The following is a 21,666-nucleotide window of genomic DNA, read 5'->3' as shown; positions in this document are numbered from 1 at the left end:
TATAAAAAATATAAAAAATATAACAAATATAAGAAATATAAAAAAATATAAAAAAATAATTAAAAAATAAGCCTAAAAATAAATAATAATAAAAATATAAAAAATTAGGAAAAATTAAAAAAATTAAAAATTGGACCTCTTAAGTAAATTACCAAAATTTTAAGGCGGTGTGTGCATCTACCAATTATATATACTGGTTTTGGCGGCAGAATACTAGCGCATACATTGAAAGTGGAGTTTTTGCGCGATTGTCGATTTAGTCCTCCGTACGCTCCAATGGTGCCCCAAGCTGCTGAAAAAGGCTTAGTGGTATGTAGCACACTAGGCCGGCTTTGGTCTAGTGGTAAGCTTCGCTTTCTCCGTATACGCGCAATACATTACGGCCCTACTAGATACCTAGATAAGCTGGCCAACCAACTATTCTCTACTAGGCCTGCAATTACCATACTGACTGATGTCTAGGACTAAGCAGAGGCTCTGGTAGCAAAAGCTTTGTCATGAAAACACGAGAGTGAGCCCGGAAGATCCCCCAAAGCGGTTCCTTGGAGTACCCAGGCTCGCCCGGACGCCGGGGCAGGAAATGATTCGGTTGGTCTCCTTAGTGACCTAGGCTTACATGGAACTGGGATGAAAGATACTTCATTCAAATGTAACTAGAGTACATGAACAACTTGCATTCTGGGTTACCAGGGGACAAAGCGAAAGCAATCTTGATATGAGAAGCTAACTGAAACAAGATGTGAAGACAAGATGTGAAGACAAGATGTGAAGACAAGATGTGAAGACAAGATGTGAAGACAAGAGCCAGTAAAAACCCCACCGGCAAAACCCGCAAATGCAGGGACGAAAATCCGGTGTAGGGAAAAGGCATCCTCGGAGCTATCTACTTCTTATGGAGAAGCTTCTTCATCTTGTCCTTGAGGGTCAAGTCGAGCTTGATGTTGATCTTGTCGTTGACGTTGATATCATCATTGTCCTCGTCATTGCTGTAAGTGTTCTTGTCGTCGTTGTCTTTGCTGTTATTGTAGGTATGGCCACGGTCGATATAAGTGCCGTCGTCGCGATGGCGCTTAAGAGGAGTGGGTGGAGAGTCAAGCACAGGAGAGACATACCGCTTCGGGTGAACATTGTCAACAACATCAGAAGCAAAGCGGACGTGGCTGACTGGGGTGAGAGAAGGGGTTGGTATGGCGGCCATGGCCATGGCCATTTCCGCGGCCGTGGGGGGAGCGGGAGGGGACTTGAGACGCGTTGGGTGGGCAGACTCGACGAGGTCGGGATCGAAGCGGACATGTCCCTCGGCGACGGCGGTTAGGGCGGTGGTCGAGAAGGCCAGTTTGGGCTTGGGGCTGGCCAGGGGGGTGGCGGCGTAGCGGACGATGGTGGTCCTGGCGATGTCGGACATGGTCGGAGGAGTATGGTTGATATGTTGGCTTGACCTAATGGTGGGGATGGAGATAAAGATGAGAATGAGAATAATGATGAGAATTAGAGGAAGAGAAATGAGGAATGAGGAAATAAATGATTTGGGCCATGGCCGTTATGACTTCTCGGACCTTGGTACCGCGCCTGCACGCAAGCGCAGTGTAAGCTTCTGAGAAAAGAGGCTTTAGGATCCGGATGTAGCGCTCTATTCCTGGCCAATGGAGTCCTCTGTGACTCAATCCTAACTTACGGCCTTGGCCATTCCGCCTGAACCCAACTTGACGTAGCGAAACCGTTCTTGGGCAAATGATTCTGAATGGGAGCACCTCCAGGTCAATCACAACCATTTGGACCATGTCCATACCACCCATTCTCGAGGTCCTTGCACCGCGACAACTCCCCGACCTGAGAGCCTCTCGCTCATAGTCAAGTATGACCGTTAGGTTTGTTTGAGTCTTTGTTCATAGCAGGCCGGACATGTATCCCGCACCCCAGACTTCAGACCCAGACTCAAACTGCCGAGCCCTAACTTACGGCAACTCCGACACACCACGTTTCACGTGCTCCCACAGTAACAGTGTGGCATGACCACGCCATGCTGTTGTTAGACATACAGAGCTTAAGCCATCCTTCGGTATTACTCAAGCTATCTCCATAAACACGCTTGCTCAACGCAGCAGCAGCCCAAGCAAATCTCACACCTCGCGTACTAAAGCGGGAACTGCAAGTGCCAAGCCTGCTTGCCCTAACCCGCAGCCGTCAATCCATGGCTCGGGTCCTTTTACTCTTGACAGAGCCGGAAAGCCTATCCGATTTGCTGACCTTATGGTCTTGCTCAGATGACGCTTCCTCGGTGCTGACGCTCCCGAGGCGGTTCGATAGGCCGGAGTACTGGCCCGGATCCCTGGAAGATGACGACGGATGTCATGGGTTTGAGTCTTGAGCTGTGACATGAAGATAATAGAGGCCATGACGTACATAGGTATGTACCCTGAGCAGAGGAAGTTGACCAGACAAGGGTTGGTGGTGTACTGAATCTCACATTCGTGTAGTTGAGAGATAAAAGTAATACCATGCACAATCTCTCATGATCTCTCACATCCAACGCCGACGGGCTGCAAGCACAAAAGAGGAAGAAAAGGAAGAAGAAGAAGAAGAAGACGCCGTCAATCGACCACGACCAAAAGCAAAAGACAAAGTCCCTAACCTCCAAAGCAAGAGCAAGCAACCCAAAAGCCCGACCATAGCAAACCCCAGAAATGCAAAAACAAAAAAAGATAAGAAAGGAAAAGGCTCTTCTCAGCTCTCAGCTCGCTAACAGAAGAGAATCCAAAGCATCGCCTGAACTATCTCCCCCCAAGCCCCCTCCCCGTCCTCTCCAACCCCCACTCAACAACCCCAAAACACAACGCGCCCAAAGCAAGACATATCAAAACCCCCATAAAGACCCAGTAGACCTTCTCCGAGCGCCGTCTGCCCCGAAGGACATCCAGAAACCGGATCTTGCGGCCGCGGCGCTGGTCGGCTTTTGTGTAGGCCGGCGCGGGGGGGTCCGTTGTTAGGTGTTGCGGGTAGGAGGGTGGTGCTGCCTGTTCGGGTTCGTCTTGGGGTTGGTCTTGGGCTTGGGAATCCAGATCAAGAGACGGAGGCGTGGATGGGATGGTTGTGTATGCGGGGGGGTTGCTATGGGTGTGAGGGCGGGGGCGGAGCAAGGCTGGCTCTGGGGGTGTGATGGAGATAGGCCGGGGAATGCCTGGCTCGTCTGGAGCGAGAGGCGCCTGTGCAGGTGTGTGGTGGATGGCGGGGTAAGTCGTTTGGTGGCTGGATAATGCTATCAGGCTGTCGATTGGGAGGATTGTTTCGTTGTGGTTGAGCGGGGAGGGGCTGCGGAGGAGGGCGTTGAGGTTAAGCAGAGTGGTGGGTTGAGATGGAAGAGAGCGGTTGGTTCGAGCCATTTGAGATATGAGGATGAAAGGAAATGGGTGATTTAGTAGAGGAGATGAAAGGTGAGTGCCCGGTAAGCAGAGCGAATCTGAAATGGAATGAGCAGGGTGGTAAATAGCGGTCAAGAGATGGAAATAACATACTGTCATGAAAGCCAAGTCTCGACACGACAGCGGAAGTATCGTCCGCCATGACTCTTCTGCAAAACTGCTCTGCAGTGGAGCAGGATTCCCAGCCAGTGGTGCATTGAAGCTCTACAAGGCGAAAGTTAGGGCTAGATCGGGGTTGGAGTCTTGGCGGGATCCCGTCGTGGTGGGTCGGCCGATCAGGAACACGTGGGGCCACGGCGCCACGCGGACTCGCATGACGGGTAGAGACATTTACGGCGTTACGCAGTAGTAGTACATAGCAGCAGATTTCTCTGCGCCAACTTAGCGTCTGCATTACTTTTTTACTAGGTATAGCTCGAAATCCTATAAGTGGTGCGGAAATCCTACTTACAGGCTAACTTTATAAAGAAGCAGCGTATTATACCCGGACGCTAACCAAATATGTACTCCGTACTTCCTTAGCTAAATGTCCGCCCACTCCGTACTTTGGTAGATAAGCACAATTTCATTCGATACTCAAACAGCAAGTGAAACCATGAGTATGCCCTCGCCATGCGTTGAGCAATGGCTCCGAGCCTCATTTTCTGTCTAACGCCAGATCGCTGCTAAAACGGACCGAAACCAGCAAAAATCAAACGCCAGCTAAAGGGTATCCGTCCATAAATACAAGTCATTAAAGTGAAAGATCGTAGAGAGAAGTAGAGGTTCAGCTCTGAAAGCTGTACATCCGCACTTCGCAGTCCTCGCTTCCAGTCGCGAACCGACTGTCTCCAAGGCCAATGCAAGTCACAGGTCCAGAATGTCCGGTAAAGGTTCGCTCGCATTTGCCGGTTCTGGGATCCCAGATCTTGATCATGCGGTCTTCAGCACCAGAGACAATCCGCAGAGTGTCCGCTCCAAGCGCCCAGACGCCTTCGAGATGTCCGAAGAATGTACGCAGGCAGCGGCCGGTGGTCGTCTCCCAGAGGCGGATGGTGGAGTCCAACGCACTGGTGACCATGTAGCGTGGGGGTGCAGCGCGGCCGTTGTCAAACGAGGGTCCAAAGGCAGAGGATTGGTTGTAAGCCCCGTTTGGCTCTAGACCCATAGAAGCCTGCATTGACGGGGGATCGGCATCGCTCGAGGTTGTGCTGACGGCGTCATTTTCGCACTCGGCATCGTGGTCTTCGAATTCAAACTCGCGGGGTAGAGGAACGACTTGCTGTACTTGACCAACATGTCCGTGGAAAGTCCGGATGCAGGTCTTCGAGTCCAAGTCCCAGAGGCGGACGGTGCAGTCATCAGACGCCGAGAAAACGGTTCGAGACGAAGTGTCAACTCTGACCGCGTTGACCCAGTCGGTATGTCCTCGCAGAAGGAAAGTCGACTTGTCTTCAAAATTCCAGATCTTGACTGTCTTGTCAACAGAGCCGGACGCGAGGATAGAAGCATCAAAGTGCAATCCGATTATTCCACCGCGGTGACCAGTGTAGGTAGAGATGCACTCGCCGGTCCGCCAGTTCCACACTTTAATAGTGCGGTCCATGCTACCACTGATAAGTTTGGTATCATCGAACTGAAGACAACGAATGCCAGACTCGTGTCCACGAAGCGTACGAAGTTCTTCGCCGGTTTCGGTGTCCCAGATCTTGATGGTCGCATCGTAGGAGCCAGTGGCAAGGATGTTGTCCTCGAACTGCAGACACATAACCCCGTTGGTGTGTCCTTTGAATGACTTGATCGAGCATCGTCCGTACTTCCAGTTCGTGCCAACCTTGAAGCGATCTTTGTAAACTTCTTTCCACGGTCTGTACCGCGTTTTGTAGAAGTCGCTGGCTTTCTCGACCTCGCCAGACTCCGGCCCGAGCGATGAGCACTGGCGCTTGACAACAGCAACCTCGTCGTCTTCCGCCTTCCGTTTGCCAGAAAGATCCGGCTCCGTCGAAGCCTCCGGCGTTTGTGGCTCCACGCTTTCCTTGTCCCACGTTGTAGCACGAAGTTCAATCTCGCGCTTTGACTCGCGTAGTCGTTTCCGGTCCAGCAGCGGCAAGCCCCAACCACACTTCTTGCACTTGCGATGAATATGTTGTTCACACATCCTGTGCCAAACAACATCGTCATCAGCCAGCGCCCGCCATCCGCGCGACACCTGAGCAGCCTTGCACAGTGACGTTGTATCCAGATAGCAAAGAATTTTGAAGGAGATCTCGGGAGGAAGGGCGGTAATAAAGTCGATACGGATGAGGTCACGGACGGTGGCGGAGATGTACGAGAGTTGGGGGAAGCAACATTGAGCCATGATGCCTTGGAGAATGAGTTTTCGGTGTTTCGCAGGCGCTGCGGAGAACATAGACCAGACGTGGGAGATGCTTTGTTGGTCGCCCTGAGGGAGCGATTCCAATTCCTAACTCATTAGCACGGCGTAAAGTGGGGGGAAAGATAAGACGGAGACAAGAACTCACCCGCTGTAGCTTATCCATGGACGGCTCGTCGGCTTGACGTCTGCATTTCTGGTCAGGGCGATGGCGATAACAGTATTTGGAGTTTGCGCTGCTAAGCTCGGCCGGTAGGATCGACTGGGCGCCTAAAGGGGCATACTGTTCGGGGATGTGTCTGGCGAGGAAGGGCGCGACATTCTGGCTTGCAAGCTTTGCGGGCGCTTTGATGCTGCTAAAGCCATGGGTGTGGTCGTGGGTATCGAGCTCCGTCTCTTTTCCGTCTTCACTGGAAGGGCCGCCGAAAAGGGATTTGAATGATCCTGAGTCCTGGGGTTCGCTGGCGTCCGAGCGATGTCGCTCCGGCAAAATGTGAAGGGTGTGGTTATCCTCGGTAGACATTTTGTAGCTGTCGGCCACGACCTCACCACGGTGCTAGGTCTGTATTCGCCGACAGTTGCGCAGGAAAAGGCAATCGAGGGAGACCGGTCCTTATCTATCGTGGATTCGTGATGCAATCGAGGAACTTGGTGGTTGGTGGCGAAGTCGGGAGGGAACACAGTGGTATTGCGACCGAAGAGGATCGAGAGAGGAGAGGGGGCGGCAACGGGGGTATTCAGGGGCCGGAGTCGGGGTCGGCGAGTTTATCTGTCAGTCGCTGAGAGCAGGGTATACGGTGTAGGGAGCAGATAAGAGTCAAAGTCCCTGTCTGGTTAGAGGAAGATGGCTCATCGATCACGCAAGTGAGGATCCGCCTCTCGTGCTGCTGCTGTTCTCCACTCAGGCTCCGGGGACCTGGGCGAGTCACGTGCACTATGGCGCCATCGAGCATTTGCATGTCGAAAACAAAGGAAATCTTTGCCCGGACTGACACCATTCGCCTTCGCCATTGCACTAGAGCTGCCAGTCCAAGATGTCTGTCGCAATCCTCAGATCCCCCGCGACGTGATTCCACTTTTCCTCAGCCAGCTCCACGGCCCACCGTTTACGGCTTCAGACTAACCCCAGCTCTCCCCTTCGTCTGGGATCACGCTATTTACAGCTACGTACATTTGAGAGTCGAGACAGCCTCTCATAGTCGTACTTGTACACGGGATTGTGCAAAGATCTCGACTGTCAATTGCGCATTGCCGTCGGGCATGGATCAGGGACCCCCTGCCATGCAGAAACCCATGCACGTCAGTCTCACCGCAAGTCAGGGGGATGATGTGTAGACTGATTTCAACGCTGCCGTGAGTCCGCAAGTAGCAATTGAGCAGCCAGTATAGTTATCCGATTTGCCACCGATGGTTTAATCGCGGCTAAAGTTGCGCATGGTGCCTTCGAACTCTGCCACAGTTACATCAAAAAATTGGACGATGTCAGGGATATTAAGGGGGCGAGACGAAGGAAGCCGAAAGCCTGTCATAATTTATAGATTCAAAGCAGCTCGTCGGCGTTGCAAGCTCGAGCAGAAACGTAGTACAGCATTCAGCGTAGAGTACATCACGGAGGTGCATTTCTGAGACTGACAGGTCCCGTGATGCGGCGGGGCTCCATCGGATCTCACTCTCGATCGACCTTCCCTGTCAAGTGTCAACTGTCAACCCATTGAACCTCATCAAGGAAGCCGGTTATGCCCAGCGCCGATGAGCTCATGTCATCGAAACAAGGACAATTATAATGTCAGCATTAGACTCCTCAGCGTCAAGCGGCGCACTTCCTGCTCAGCGGCAGGTGCAGCACGAGACTAGCCCGCCTACGTTGGAAACATTGATCTCCCATCTCGTCGCAGCAAAGAGGTCATTATCATCCATAAACCATGTATGGCGCGCAAATGAGATTGTTACGGCTGCCCGCTTGACACTGGAAGACAGCGTCGTGGTATCCGCACGCACAGGTTTTCTACGTGGCGGCCTCAACAACCAGCTCAGGTTGCTATACAACGTCCGAGCCGAGGTAGAAGAAATATCACTCAGGGGTCGCTCGGAATTTGCAGGAGCCCTGAAGAGCCTTGATGCAGCGGACGCGCGGCTCAGAAAGACGCTTGGCTTGCTCCGCGAGACAATCGTGCATGCTTCGTTTCGGCCAGAGGGGGAACAGCCAAAGAGTCTGCATGATTTTGTGGATGAACGTGGTGTGGAGGAGCTGCATTCGACGCTGAAAAACTCGATCGATCGTACCAATACCGCGCAGGCGGAGCTTGACTCTTCGAATCATGCCTTTGATGACGAGCTGCAGTCTATCAAACAGGCGTTGGGCACGTACCGGGCGACGACAAAGCTAGCCTCTTCCCGGGGATCAGTGTCTTCATCAGGCTCCCAGTCAGGGTCTAGCTCCAGTTTATCGTCCCTATCTTCCATGCCGTCAATGGTACATTCGCTTGAAATGCACGCGCAAGAAATGGCCAACCTCTTAGAATCGCTAGTCCGCCATTTTGATCTCTGCGTCACGGCAGTGAAACACACCGAAGGCGGCGGAGCAGCCGCCCAATCCATCACGGGCGACATGCCAGCCGAAGTAATGGGCAGCCATCCTGGTCCAGGCCCAAACATCGAGGAAGATATCAACGCAAACCTAAACGCCCCACTCGACCCCCTCAGTGACTCGGAGTATCGGGAAATGGTCAATGTCATCATCAATGACGCCGCCGAGGCCGAGGATGTCGTGATGGAGATCCAAGACCGTATCGGCGAAATGGAATCTGTTCTGGAGACCCTGACAGTCCAACGGGATTCCTTCGCCGCAATCTACAACGCTACAAAAGAGGTATTCGCTCACTTATCATCCCTCGCTTCAACCCGTTTACCGGGGTACATTGCACAAGCGCATGCCTTCACCGCCGTCTGGAACGACGAGCACGACCGGATCAAAAGCGGGCTAGCGGACCTCTCGGATCTCAGTTCATTATACGACGGGTTTCTGGATGCGTACGACGGGCTAATTATTGAGGTTGCAAGACGGAGACATGTGCGTCACCGCGTTGAGAAAATCCTCCGTGACGCGCGGAATAAACTTGACGTGCTGTACGAAGAGGATGTCCATGCCCGCGAGACGTTCCGCGTTGAGCAAGGCGATTTTCTCCCGTCTGACATTTGGCCGGGGTTAAGCCGGGAGCCGATGCGCGTTGAGTTTTGTCGTATCTCCGGCGGTTTGTTGAAAGGCGTGCTCGATTCAGACCAGGGTCAAGGTCCCCAACCAGATAAGGGCGGGCAGGATCAGCCGGAGCCCAGCCATACCCATGGGGATACTAGTTCCAGTTCCGGTGAAGTTATCCCTGATCTACCTAAATCACTTGTTGAGCAGGCGCTTGCTCGGTTGAAGAGCAAGAGGCAGAGCGTACTTGGCCAGCAGGCCTAGATTGACTACCTACTTATCTACGTACCTTATGTTTGACCATATGCGGGTGCTTAGTTGTATTTCTCTGACCTATATGATGAACAATCACTGTCAGGCTTAGCCTGGACTGATCCAGTCGATGCAGACGCTGATGTATACTCGGCCACGGCCTGATGTAAACGCTGCGGACGCATAACAGACTCGAACGATGATCAAAGAGAGCTCTGATGGGTCCATAACCTACAATTTACCTAGCAATACGTTGAACACCCGATCCATCCATGAATTAACCGGAACCTAAGCTTCCTCATTCATTCCACCCCTCCTCCCCCTTCCAAGTCCTCTGCACCGCCCACACATCCCGATAAATCTCCTCCCACCCAAGACCCCCCCACCTCTCCGGCTTCATAACCGCCTCCCCAAAATGCGCCAAAGCAAGCACAAACTGCTCCGCCCACCTTGTCGCATCGACCCCCCCACACCCCGTCGCCATCGGCGTCACCAAAATACTCCTGATCCTCGCCGCATCCCCATCACCAAGGCACCCCCGATTCCACCCCTCAACCGCACACAACAGACTCCACACACACTCGTACACAACCTCCCGGTCCCAGCGCACATCATCGGGCACCCGCATCGTCGGACAAATCGCCACCCACGCGCATCCCCACGGGTTCCGTCCGCGGGCTGTGGAATCGGATGTGTCTGTGTCCAGCAGCTCAGCGGGGAACGGAACGAGCGTGCAGGACCCCGGCGGCGCAAAACCGCGGTGTTTATCGTAGAGCACGCGCTGTGCGGCTCTTGTGAGGGTGTCGTAGGGATGGTCTGGGAGGCAGAATGCTCGGGAGATGGCGTCGTCGAAGGAGCCGTCGAGGCGGCCGTAGGAGTTTGCGGGGGACACGATCAGGTCGTATTTTGTGCTGGGGGGGAGTTGGGAGAGGGAGGTGTTGTGGGTTGTTAGGGTGATCGGGCCGATGGTGTAGGTGTTGCTGTTGCTGGTTGTGTGGGGGATTGGTGGTCTGAGGGTTTCGAGGGCGTTTTGGAAGGCAGCGATGAATTTGTCTTCCATGCAGAGGAGGTTGATGTGCGGGATGTTGGTTGTCATTTTGAGGGTTGCGGTGGGTATAACTATACTGGGTGTCTTTGATGGAGTCTGAGGACCTCGGGAGGTTTATGTAGATGCTCTTTTGAAAGGTTTTGCTGCAGGCAGCGTTTGTGATACTTGGGTGGGTGGTGGTTGCCTTGATGGAGGCTGTGCGGTTGAGGCTGTCGTCAGAATATAGTTCTGCCACAGGGCAGTGCAGGACGAAGTGGAGCAGGATGATAACCAGGATGGTGGAGCTATTCGTACTATTCAAGACTTTGACTGTTAGAACCTTATGATTACTGCATTTGATTGGCAGTTCTCTGATTCTATAGAGGTATGGAACAGTTGTGAAGTTGAAGCCTTGGAAGGTGATGGTCTCGTCCTCCCCCACAATCCACCACCAATAACAACCCCGCAGTGACATCCCCAAACCATCTCCAGAAAGACATAAAAACCCAAAGCATCTCATTTCCAAGTTCCCCAAACCAAGTCCCATCTACTCAGCGTCATCTTCCAACCGTCCCACCATGCCCGAAGAACAACCCTGGCACGCCTCCTTCCCCGCCCCCAAAACCACTGACCCCGCGTCCCTCCCACGCTCAACACTGCTCAAATGGCTGCAACCAGACAGCTCCCGAAACCCCGGATCCGACTTCCTCGTCATCGATCTGCGCAGGAATGACTTTGAAGGCGGCTCGATAAAGGGCTGTCTTAATCTCCCCGCGCAGAGCCTATACCCGTCGCTGCCGACATTGTTTGCGCTCGTGAAGGGTGCGGGGGTAAAGGATGTTATATTTTATTGTGGTACGTTCGCTAGTCTCTTCCCTGGAGTGGGAGTGTGGCGTTGGGCGGTTTTGGGAATAGTCTGACGAGGTCTTTGGGCAGGGTCGTCGCAGGGACGCGGAACGCGCGCGGCGGGATGGTTTGCGGATTATCTTGAAGGACAGGGCGTTGAGGAGAGTGAGGTTAAGAGTTGGAAGTTGGAGGGGGGTATTAAGGGGTGGGTTAGGGATGGGGAGGAGTATACGGCGTTGATGGAGGGGTATGATGCGGCTCATTGGGAGAAATAACGATCCTCTACTTGGGCGATTCCATGGTTGAGATAGTATTGTCTTCTATAGTTCATGTCATATGTCAGTTCTATATCGTAACCCATGAGATCTATTGTATTTAGTTTCGCCTTCAAAAGGCACTGAGGGCACTGTTCCCTCTCCACGGGACTGATGGCGTCCGCCGAGTGGGGAACCGGACTACCATGTCAAGGTAGTGACTGCGGTTCGAGGATCTGGATGCGCGGATGACACCCATAAGGTTCATAGCTGCCCAAAAGCAGAGTTGACGCAAAGTCGTGATGCGTAAGATGGGATTGGTCGTTCACTTGCGCTTCCTGGAGGACGAGGAGACAAGGCGCTTCTTCAAATGCTTGGGCATCTTGTTAGCCCGCTTCTCGCGCTTCTCCTCCTTGACCTTGTTCTTGTGGTCCTTCTTGGAGTCTTTGTCCTCAAAACGCTTTCCTCGAGGGGTCTTCTTCTCGAAAGGATCCTTTTCGTCATCATCGTCAGAGTCAGAACCCTCAACCGAGACACCACCGCTGACCTCCGAGTCGGACTCGGCACTTTCGTCTGCAGGAGCGGAAGGCTTGTCACCGGCAAGGAGATCCTTGTATACAAGGTTGGCACCCTCACCGGCGTGGACCTTCTCCGCATCACGTTCATAATCGTAGACTTGATCCAAGGTCTGAGGAATGTACTGCTGACGGAAAACAGCGGTGTCAACTTCGTTTCCGCCCTCGACTTCGATTGAGAAAAGTTTCTCCACAGCCTCGCTCAACTCCTCCGACACGACGGCTGGGCCATCGGCAGAGATGATGAACTCGAAAACGACGCGCTCGGAGATTGTCTCGACGCCCTTTCGGCGGAAGAAATCGCTGACGTTCTTGATATCCATACGTAGGAATTCCAAACTGCGAGGGTGATCATGCTCCACACTTTGACTGACATCGATAACGTAGAGCTTGTTGTTATGGTAAAGGGTGTTGTACTCGCTAAGATCGGCGTGCACCAGGTGGCAAGTCTGATACATCACACGCATGTACCCCAGCATCTCAATGTAGAGCTCACGCCATCTTGTTTCAGGATCAGGAATGCTAAACTCAACATCCTTCAGTCGAGGAGCGGCTATGCCCTTGGAGTTTCCGACAAAGCCCATGACGAGGACGTGGAGTCGTAGGTTGATAGGCTCAGGGCAGGGGATGCCGGCAGCATAGATTCTCCGCAAGTTGCGCATTTCCTTCTCGGCCCACAGCTTGACCATCGCTCGGTTGTTGCTCTTGTTGTACCCGGAGCGGAATCTGAACTCTCCAGTAACGTACTTGTCTCTGTCCTTGAAAACCAGAATGCTCGTCTTGTATACTTTGATGGCGCGGTGGATCGGCGGGGCATCGAAGTCGTCTTCGGGTTGCAGCATGGCGTGGTATACGTTGGCCTCTTTACCGGTGGAAAGACACCCGTGAATCTCGGAAACGATGTTGCGGTTGATCATTTGGAGAAGGATCATGCGAGTTCGGGGATCCAACACCTGCTCAGACGTAGCTCTGTCCGCCCTATCGGTACCGCTCCCACCACGCACCGCCAGTCCGGACTGCACATTGTCGAGCTTGATCTTGGCCGCGTGTCGAGTCAGCGACTTTACTTCATCATCGACGGATGCGTATGTATTGACAGTAGGCTTCTGCGTGTTCGTCTTCGGGTACGTCCACTTGGGAGCATTAGGATCGGCGGCGAGCTCGTTGGTCTTCCGTTGGCGGTTGTAGGCTTTTGTGAGGTCTGCCGGGTTTGACGAGCTGAAGTCACCTTCATCCAACTCCTCCTCGAAAATATCATCGTAATATTCATCGTTTTCGTAATCTTCGTCTTCGGGAGTCAGATCTTGCCCCGCCATGGCGGGGGTTGTGCCATCAGAATCGGCATAGCCTTTGTTGGGGACGTATGTGTGGGAAGGATTGATGCCATCGGCAGGGGAAGCGCCTTGAGTGTTCGGATCTGAAGACATGATGGCGGTACCGTCCGATTATCTCCCAACCGATAATTGTAGGAGATCAATTGTGATCAAGAAATTTGGGTAGAAAAAAGTGCCTTATCGAGATCACATTTCTGATTGGACAGGATGAAGGTGGAGAGGACAAGGTTGACCGCCCGGCAGAAGCCCGCTGGCGGAAGAGAAACGCGTTGGTCGCGTCTGGGCTGTCGCATGTCAAGGTACCGACACTTGATCCGACGAAAGGCCCTCGCCATTATCGTTTGCATTTCTGATTGCTCTGCGACACACTCTTGGGGTGAGTGGGCATTAAATTCGGCGGTCTCGCCCTCGTGATGCTGTAAACACCGCGGTTCCTGAGCTTCGCGTTTGTCGGTCAAAGATGTATGTCAAGCAGATTATTATCCAGGGCTTCAAGAGGTAAGTGCCCCAGCGCGGTGAGCATCGATTGTTGGTTCGGAGCTGATGCATCTCAATCAACTCAGCTACAAGGATCAGACGGTCATTGAACCGTTCTCGCCAAAACACAATGTCATTGTCGGCCGCAACGGCTCCGGGAAGAGTAACTTCTTCGCGGCCATTCGTTTCGTCCTCAGCGATGCCTACACTCATCTAGGCAGGGAAGAGAGACAGGCTCTTCTGCACGTATGTAGCATCCCGCCGTTGCGCAACAAAGCTTACACGCAGTAGGAAGGTTCCGGGTCCGCAGTCATGTCGGCATACGTTGAGATCATTTTCGATAATTCCGACGAGCGATTCCCTACCGGAAAGCCCGAACTCGTTCTTAGGCGAACCATCGGCCTCAAGAAAGATGAATACACCCTCGACCGAAAGAATGCGACGAAAAACGACGTGATGAATCTACTCGAGTCGGCCGGTTTCTCGCGATCCAACCCCTACTATATCGTGCCCCAGGGTCGCGTCACGGCGCTTACGAACATGAAGGACTCCGAACGGTTGAACCTCCTGAAAGAAGTCGCAGGAACTCAGGTTTACGAAGCACGCCGTGCGGAGTCCCTCAAGATTATGCACGAGACGAATAACAAACGGGAGAAGATCGACGAGCTCTTGGACTTCATTAACGAACGGCTGGCAGAGCTGGAAGAGGAAAAGGATGAGTTGAGGAATTTCCAGGACAAGGACAAAGAGCGAAGGTGCTTGGAGTATACAATCTATTCTCGCGAACAGCAAGAGATTTCTAGCTTCCTTGACAGCCTCGAGGAGCAGCGACAAACCGGTGTCGAAGATACCGACATCAATCGCGAACGCTTCATCCAGGGAGAGAAAGAAATGGCCCAGGTTGACGCCGAGATCGCGGAATGCAAACAACAAATTGAGTTTCTGAAGGTGGACAAAGCGCAGCTAGAAGACGAACGACGCGAAGCCTCTAAAGCGCTTGCCCAGGTCGAACTACAAGCCAAATCGCTCGCGGACAATCAAGCCGCTGCTCAAGAGCAAAAGGCGCGTCACGATGAAGATCTCAGGACCGTTCAATCAGCCATTGAAGAGCGCCAGACGGAGCTCGAAGAACTCATTCCTCGCTTCAACGCTGCGAAGGACCAAGAAGATGCCGCAAAAGCGAAACTCACTGACGCGGAAACGATTCGGCAAAGACTGTATGCCAAGCAGGGCCGGAACTCGCGCTTCAAGAACAAATCCGAGCGGGATAAGTGGTTGCAATCAGAAATCAAGAACAACAACACTTCTATCTCGAGCGTACAGTCCGTGATATCACAAACCCAGGAGGACATCCAGGAGATCGAAAATGAGATTGCCCTCCTGGAGCCAGAAACGGAACGTCTGCGCCAGCAGATTGATGGAAGAGGTGATACTATTCATACTGTAGAACAGCAAGTTCAAAGCGCCAAGGATGAGAGGGACAAGCTGATGGATCAGAGAAAGTATGCTTAGACTGGCTTAACTTTGAGTTCATATGCTGACGAGTTTCAGGGAACTGTGGCGAGAAGAAGCAAAGCTTGACTCCATCCTGACCAATGCATCAAATGAAGTCGACCGTGCAGAGCGCAATCTGTCCCACATGATGGATCACAACACAAGCCGCGGTATTGCTGCAGTGCGGAGGATCAAGCGCCAGCATGACCTAGAAGGTGTTTACGGAACACTTGCGGAGCTTTTTGAAGTCAACGACAGATACCGTACTGCGGTTGAAGTCACTGCCGGTCAGAGTCTATTCCACTACGTTGTCGATACAGACGACACTGCCACCAAAGTTCTCGAAATCCTTCAAAAGGAAAAGGCGGGAAGAGTCACGTTTATGCCCTTGAACAGGCTGAGGAACAAGCCGCTCAACATGCCCAAAGCCAGCGATACAATCCCGATGATTGAGAAGCTGCAATATGACCGTGCGTACGAGAAAGCTTTCCAGCATGTGTTTGGCAAAACTATTATTTGCCCTAACCTCCAGGTCGCTTCGCAATATGCCCGAAGCCACGGAGTCAACGCCATCACCCCTGAGGGAGACCGCTCGGACAAGAGAGGTGCCCTCACCGGTGGTTTCCACGACTCACGGCAATCTCGTCTCGACGCGGTGAAGAACCTGGCGAAATGGAGAGATGAGTATGAGACACAGAAGAACCGCGGAAGTGAAATCCGCAAAGAGCTCGAGAAACTCGATCAGCTCATCACAAGGGCTGTTGGTGAACTGCAAAAGCTCGAACAACAAAGACACCAAGTACAGAACAGCAGCGGACCGCTACGGCAAGAGCTGAAGAGCAAGCGCGACCTCCTACAGAAGCAAAACGATAACTTGGATGCCAAACGACGCGCTCTTCGTAACGTTGAAGGCAATCTTGCAGCTCTGAAAGACCAAGTCGACGCATTTGAAGCAGAACTGTCCTCGCCGTTCCAGAAGGCGCTCACCGACGAAGAAGAGGCACGGCTGGAATCTTTGAGCTCAGAGGTTAAGGAGTATCGCCAGCAATACCAAGAGCTTTCTAGCCAGCGCAGTGAGCTTGAGACTCGAAAGTCAATCCTGGAGGTCGAGCTGCGGGAGAACTTAAACCCTCGCCTGGATCAGCTTGTCAGCCAGGACGCAGATATGGCCGATGAAGGCGGTCAAGGGAACATCAAGGAGACACAGCGTGAGCAGAAGCGCCTGAACAAAGTCCTGGAGAAACTCGGTCAGAGGCTTGCACAGGTGGATGAGTCTATCGAACAAGCCAACGCACGTGTGACTGAACTCAGCCAACGCAACGCCGAATCTCGACGCGAGCTGGAGGAGCTTGCCAAGTCGATTGAGAAACATCAACGGCGCATGGAGAAGAGTATGCAGAAAAAGGCAGCCTTGACGAAGCAAGCAGCTGAATGTGCTGCCAATATCCGCGACCTCGGAGTTCTACCGGACGAAGCTTTTACCAGATACAAGAACACGGACTCGGAAACAGTTGTCAAGAAACTTCACAAAGCTAACGAATCACTCAAGAAGTACTCGCATGTCAACAAGAAAGCATTTGAGCAGTACAACAACTTCACCAAACAGCGAGAAACGCTCACAAGTCGACGGGAGGAGCTTGACGCTTCGCAAAAGTCCATCGATGACCTGATCTCAGTCCTGGATCAGCGCAAGGATGAGGCTATTGAGAGAACCTTCAAGCAGGTGTCTCGTGAGTTTGCTACTATTTTCGAGAAGCTTGTTCCGGCAGGCCGAGGTCGTTTGGTCATCCAGCGCAAGACAGACCGTACCCAGCGGGCAGAGGAAGAACTCGAGTCAGAGGACGAGGAAGCGAGGGAAAGCGTCGAGAACTATGTTGGAGTTGGCATCAGCGTCAGTTTCAACAGTAAGCACGACGACCAGCAGCGTATCCAGCAACTCAGTGGTGGACAGAAGAGTAAGCCTCCGGTTCCCGTATATCTTCCATTGCTCTAACAAAGATAGGTCTTTGCGCGCTTGCCTTGGTCTTCGCTATCCAAGCCTGTGACCCCGCGCCATTCTATCTCTTCGATGAGATCGACGCGAACCTGGACGCGCAGTATAGAACTGCCGTTGCACAGATGTTGAAGACCATCTCTGACTCGACGAACGGACAATTTATTTGCACAACCTTCCGACCAGAGATGCTGCACGTGGCCGAGAAGTGCTACGGAGTCAGCTTCCGACAAAAGGCTAGTACAATAGATGTCGTGTCAAGGGAAGAGGCGCTCAAGTTTGTCGAGGAGCAAAAGACATAGGCGAGGTGATGGTAATGACTATTTTGTTAAGGGAAGGCTCTCAATCTTGATATTTCCTCCGCCATTTATGCTTTATTTCTCTGTATTGTATCAGGTTCCGGATTCCCAATCTAGCACGTTTGAGGCATTCCAGTTCGTCGCGCCTGTCTAGTCTAGGTGCTCTATTCTGTAGACACCACTACTCCCCCGTCCACTCCTGCACAAACCGATCAGGAACATCTCTAAGCAGGATATGAACATGCTCCAACCCCCTAACGCTCTGAAGGGCGGTGTAATTCTTGAACCACAAAACATGATCGTGCGGATCCTTCACCCCATCCTCCCTCGCAAGCCTGTCTACAAACGTCCGCTGCACAAAATCCTCAATCAGCGCATGGCTCTCCGCCGTAATGACCCCGTCCGCATCCTGCACGGGGATCGGAGTCCGCGACCACACGACCAGATGCGCAATCCCCTTGACTAAGCCGTAGGGCCAGTCGTTGCGGAGAATCTTGTAGTCTGCGGGGTCGGCAAAGGGGATCGGGTTGCTGAAGCTGGGGCCCGGCGTTTCCGTCGGCAATGGCCACCCCAGCCGCCGCTGGCAGATGTAGTTGGTGATCGTGCCATACGCGGCCTTGGTCTCTTTTGTCCAGGCCAGGTATCGGATTAGGTCGGAGGGCTTCCGCTTGAGGATGCCGAGATCGCCTCGTGCTGTGCGGGGTTAGCTTTCCCACGTATCTCTGTTGGAGTTGGAGTTGGAGTTGGAGGGGCGTCGTGGATACGGATACCATACCAATGACATCTTTTAGGTCGGCCCAGTCGTGGTACTTGAATTCTTCGTCTGTTTGGGCGAGGACTGCGCGGTCTACGTCTGTTAGGTTGAAGGCTGGCTCTTCGTCGATGGGGATCGTCATGATGGATGGGTTGGGTGATGACTGATAAGTGGTGAGGAGAGGAGACCAGGGCTCGGAAATGTTAGTCGAGATAGGCAGGGGGCTATCTAAGGAGGATCGCGGAAGTAAGGCCTCTGTCAGGACAGGCAAACGCGGTGTTTCTGTTCCCCTCTCTTGGGCTGCGGGGATTTGGAGTCACACACCAGGCTGAGCACAGCGCCTGTCCTGTCCTGTCCTGTCCTGTCCTGTCCTGCGGTCAGCGTACCAAGTCCCAACAGATGGGATTGAAATTCCGCATCCTGATATCAATTGGTCTAAGTATATCTAGTAGTGTTGATGATTTGAATTAAACGCCGGTCCAGGGTATCTAATTAGAAAAGCCCTACCGGTGTTGCATACAAAGAAAAGGCTCGGAAAAGAGGGCGGCGGATGGCCTGAGGAGAGGCGCGTACCGTAATTACCGTCACAAATACCCGCCAAATCCCCAGCCCAGTCCGAGCTCGCTCCTGAAGCTTTTCTGCAATTCCGCACCGGCCCTCTCACTCTTCTTATTCCCCTTGCTTACTTCTTCCTTTTTGATCTGACGGCCGGAAGACTTGTCAATCGTCAAAATGAGGTATGCTTGGGCTCTTCTGCGCAGTTTTTGAATTTATAACTAACCAATGCTCTCATCGCAGTGCTCTGTCTCCCGAGAACATCTCCGGGGTCTACCTCCCCTCCGCTGTCCTGGTCGTGGGATCTTTCATTCTGAAGAAGGAATGGGCTCCTTTTGCCGTCGCGCTGGCTGCCAGCTACGTAGCATACAAGCTGCTTTCCGGCGGTAGCCCCAGTAAGTACAGCAATCGCCGAAGGTATGTCGCATGTGGGCTGACATGGCATCCTTGCAGAGCCCAGGAAGGTCCTCAACCCTACCGAGTTCCAGAACTTCGTCCTGCAGGAGAAGAACGACATCTCCCACAACGTGACCATCTACCGCTTCGCTCTTCCCCGCCCCACCGATATCCTCGGCCTCCCCATCGGCCAGCACATTTCTCTTGCCGCCACCATTGAGGGCCAGCCCAAGGAGGTCGTTCGCTCCTACACCCCCATTTCCTCCGACAATGAAGCCGGCTACTTCGACCTACTCGTCAAGGCTTACCCCCAGGGTAACATCTCCAAGTACCTGACCACCCTGGAGGTCGGCCAGACCATGAAGGTCCGCGGCCCCAAGGGCGCCTTCGTCTACACCCCCAACATGTGCCGCCACTTCGGAATGATTGCTGGTGGTACCGGTATCACCCCTATGCTCCAGATCATCAAGGCCATCGTCCGCAACCGTCCCCGCAACGGTGGAAACGACACCACCCAGGTCGACCTGATCTTCGCCAACGTTAACCCCGACGACATCCTCCTCAAGGACGAGCTCGAGAAGCTGATTGCGGAGGATGATGGATTCCGCGTCTACTACGTTCTCAACAACCCTCCTGAGGGCTGGACCGGTGGTGTTGGCTTCGTTACCCCTGACATGATCACCGTGAGTTTATTTCCTTTGAAACCTCGTCGCGTCAGCTAATCGGAAATATAGGAACGCCTCCCTGCTCCCGCCAATGACATCAAGATCCTCCTCTGCGGTCCTCCTCCCATGGTTAGCGCCATGAAGAAGGCTACCGAGTCTCTTGGTTACACCAAGGCCCGTCCCGTCAGCAAGCTCGAGGACCAGGTTTTCTGCTTCTAAGCAATAACATACATGTTCCAGACAATTTATGCTCAACCTGCATACCTAATTGGATCAATTTCGGAAGGCATATAAATTTTGAAGCGACGCGAGGCGCTATATTTGACGCCAGCCCATCAGCAATCCAAATCTAAATATAACGACATCATGTTGTCACGGGAAATGGAAAACGTCAGACGTGATTTGATCTCATATTTCGCTTGATAAGATATTAGATGTGTTGTATAGACACCGCCAATGAAAGAGTTAATCACGGATTCATCAGTCATTGCTCTGGTGGTACATATACCTCGAGCATCTCCTCTACCATGGCCAGGAATTTCTCTCGGTACTCTTCCGCCGTGGTAGTGATGCTCATCGGACCCTGGCGGCCTATTAGATTGAATGTTTGCACAGCGCCGGTCATTGCCTGCGCATGCAGCGTATGCTTAGCCCAGAAAAAGTCGAGCACAATAGCCCGGTACTTCCACTTCCCATCTGCAGAAGTTACACCAACTCGCCACTGCGTCTTCCTCCCTAGACTCCCAGGGTTCGACGACGCCGGAAAACGCACCAAGAACAATGAGTAGTCCACGATATCAGCCGACGCAAGGAACGCCGTGTCTTTATCCAACATCCGCTTAACAGCCTCATAGTTCTTTCTTGTCAATCGGACTTTATCTTCAAACTTATCAGCCAGCCGCGAGATGGTGTCTTCGCTAACAAGTGGCTCGGGGACTAGATCGCGCTCCGGGTAGAAGTAGTTGATTGGTTTGAGGTCGTATGTTTCCCACTTGCCGGCGTTGTCGTCGTCGTCTTTTCCGTACAGTAGGTTCTCCATGATTATATGGTGCGCAGGCGACGTGCGCAGGATGCTCCCGATTGAGCTGTAGGGCGCATAGATGTAGTCTGTTATCCAAACGAGGAGGGACTCTGGGTACTTCTGCATGTACTCGTAGTACGGCCTCAAGAGGTCATTGCGAAAGAAGGAGTGCTCAAAGTGCCGGGGGACGCTTTTCACAAGGAATGCAGAGTTCGAGGTACGGAAGAAAGTCTACGTCCAGTTTTCATGTCAGATTACTTCCATCGAAATAGATGGAGCTCAAAGAAGATAACATACCGACCCGGAGAACCCCAGATCACCCATCTGCTCCAGGGCTGGAGATTTCCCGTCATCCTTGAAGCAAGCCAGGTACTCTTCCTCGGGAAGCTTCCATACTTCCTTGCGGAGGTTGTAGAATAGCTCTTGCTCGTAGCGGATTAAGGTCAGGTAGAAGATGCGGAAGAAGGCGAAGATGCGCTGGATTATGGAGAGTCGAGCTGGCCCTGAGCGGAGAATAGCGCGCTGAACAGCGCGAGCGATAGCTTTCTGGCGGTTAGCCATTGTTCATGGTGGGTCTGACAAGGTCCATCTCGAAGGAAAGAGAGGGGGTCCGCGCTGTATAGATAGTCTGTCAGTGTCGCAAACAGGCCTGGAGCGTTGACGTCAGAGACGTCTTATCTCGAGCGTTTCCCGATACGGCCAAATCCAGGGCTAGGGCTGGGTAGATCACGCTAGAGATCTTCTTTGTTCTCACCG

General features: G+C 52.8%; 11 protein-coding genes across 11 annotated transcripts; 4 read left to right on the top strand and 7 right to left on the bottom strand.

Moving 5' to 3' along the window:
- Window positions 1-883: 883 nt before the first annotated feature.
- DSM5745_06769 (uncharacterized protein) lies at window positions 884-1,405 on the bottom strand (the record flags this gene model as incomplete). Its single annotated transcript, XM_026748785.1, has 1 exon — window positions 884-1,405. The coding sequence occupies one exon, from the start codon at window positions 1,403-1,405 to the stop codon at window positions 884-886; it is 522 nt and encodes a 173-aa protein (XP_026603089.1).
- A 1,366-nt stretch (window positions 1,406-2,771) lies between these two features.
- On the bottom strand, window positions 2,772-3,380 carry DSM5745_06768 (uncharacterized protein; the record flags this gene model as incomplete). The annotated part of the gene is made up of 1 exon (XM_026748784.1): window positions 2,772-3,380. One exon carries the CDS (start codon window positions 3,378-3,380, stop codon window positions 2,772-2,774), a length of 609 nt encoding a protein of 202 aa, XP_026603088.1.
- An 805-nt stretch (window positions 3,381-4,185) lies between these two features.
- DSM5745_06767 (F-box/WD repeat-containing protein) lies at window positions 4,186-6,295 on the bottom strand (the record flags this gene model as incomplete). The annotated part of the gene is made up of 2 exons (XM_026748783.1): window positions 4,186-5,862; window positions 5,921-6,295. 2 exons carry the CDS (start codon window positions 6,293-6,295, stop codon window positions 4,186-4,188), a joined length of 2,052 nt encoding a protein of 683 aa, XP_026603087.1.
- Window positions 6,296-7,555: 1,260 nt separating this feature from the next.
- DSM5745_06766 (autophagy-related protein 17) lies at window positions 7,556-9,232 on the top strand (the record flags this gene model as incomplete). The annotated part of the gene is made up of 1 exon (XM_026748782.1): window positions 7,556-9,232. The coding sequence occupies one exon, from the start codon at window positions 7,556-7,558 to the stop codon at window positions 9,230-9,232; it is 1,677 nt and encodes a 558-aa protein (XP_026603086.1).
- Window positions 9,233-9,518: 286 nt separating this feature from the next.
- DSM5745_06765 (uncharacterized protein) lies at window positions 9,519-10,316 on the bottom strand (the record flags this gene model as incomplete). The annotated part of the gene is made up of 1 exon (XM_026748781.1): window positions 9,519-10,316. One exon carries the CDS (start codon window positions 10,314-10,316, stop codon window positions 9,519-9,521), a length of 798 nt encoding a protein of 265 aa, XP_026603085.1.
- Window positions 10,317-10,825: 509 nt separating this feature from the next.
- Window positions 10,826-11,167, top strand: DSM5745_06764 (putative arsenate reductase (Arc2); the record flags this gene model as incomplete). Its single annotated transcript, XM_026748780.1, has 1 exon — window positions 10,826-11,167. One exon carries the CDS (start codon window positions 10,826-10,828, stop codon window positions 11,165-11,167), a length of 342 nt encoding a protein of 113 aa, XP_026603084.1.
- Window positions 11,168-11,672: 505 nt separating this feature from the next.
- On the bottom strand, window positions 11,673-13,349 carry DSM5745_06763 (serine/threonine-protein kinase RIO1; the record flags this gene model as incomplete). The annotated part of the gene is made up of 1 exon (XM_026748779.1): window positions 11,673-13,349. The coding sequence occupies one exon, from the start codon at window positions 13,347-13,349 to the stop codon at window positions 11,673-11,675; it is 1,677 nt and encodes a 558-aa protein (XP_026603083.1).
- Window positions 13,350-13,716: 367 nt separating this feature from the next.
- On the top strand, window positions 13,717-17,522 carry DSM5745_06762 (chromosome segregation protein SMC; the record flags this gene model as incomplete). Its single annotated transcript, XM_026748778.1, has 5 exons — window positions 13,717-13,754; window positions 13,820-13,979; window positions 14,025-15,235; window positions 15,285-17,182; window positions 17,230-17,522. The coding sequence occupies 5 exons, from the start codon at window positions 13,717-13,719 to the stop codon at window positions 17,520-17,522; spliced, it is 3,600 nt and encodes a 1,199-aa protein (XP_026603082.1).
- A 178-nt stretch (window positions 17,523-17,700) lies between these two features.
- Window positions 17,701-18,415, bottom strand: DSM5745_06761 (GIG1 family protein; the record flags this gene model as incomplete). Its single annotated transcript, XM_026748777.1, has 2 exons — window positions 17,701-18,212; window positions 18,295-18,415. 2 exons carry the CDS (start codon window positions 18,413-18,415, stop codon window positions 17,701-17,703), a joined length of 633 nt encoding a protein of 210 aa, XP_026603081.1.
- A 590-nt stretch (window positions 18,416-19,005) lies between these two features.
- Window positions 19,006-20,108, top strand: DSM5745_06760 (cytochrome b5 reductase family protein; the record flags this gene model as incomplete). The annotated part of the gene is made up of 4 exons (XM_026748776.1): window positions 19,006-19,010; window positions 19,072-19,223; window positions 19,282-19,907; window positions 19,959-20,108. The coding sequence occupies 4 exons, from the start codon at window positions 19,006-19,008 to the stop codon at window positions 20,106-20,108; spliced, it is 933 nt and encodes a 310-aa protein (XP_026603080.1).
- A 265-nt stretch (window positions 20,109-20,373) lies between these two features.
- DSM5745_06759 (phosphatidylinositol phosphate kinase family protein) lies at window positions 20,374-21,471 on the bottom strand (the record flags this gene model as incomplete). The annotated part of the gene is made up of 2 exons (XM_026748775.1): window positions 20,374-21,141; window positions 21,208-21,471. 2 exons carry the CDS (start codon window positions 21,469-21,471, stop codon window positions 20,374-20,376), a joined length of 1,032 nt encoding a protein of 343 aa, XP_026603079.1.
- Window positions 21,472-21,666: the final 195 nt, after the last annotated feature.

The sequence above is a fragment of the Aspergillus mulundensis genome (assembly GCF_003369625.1).
Source record: "Aspergillus mulundensis strain DSM 5745 chromosome Unknown scaffold_6, whole genome shotgun sequence".
Classification (NCBI taxonomy): Eukaryota; Fungi; Ascomycota; class Eurotiomycetes; order Eurotiales; family Aspergillaceae; genus Aspergillus; species Aspergillus mulundensis.
Note: the sequence above shows the minus strand (reverse complement) of the source record. Positions and strands in the feature narration are given on the sequence as shown.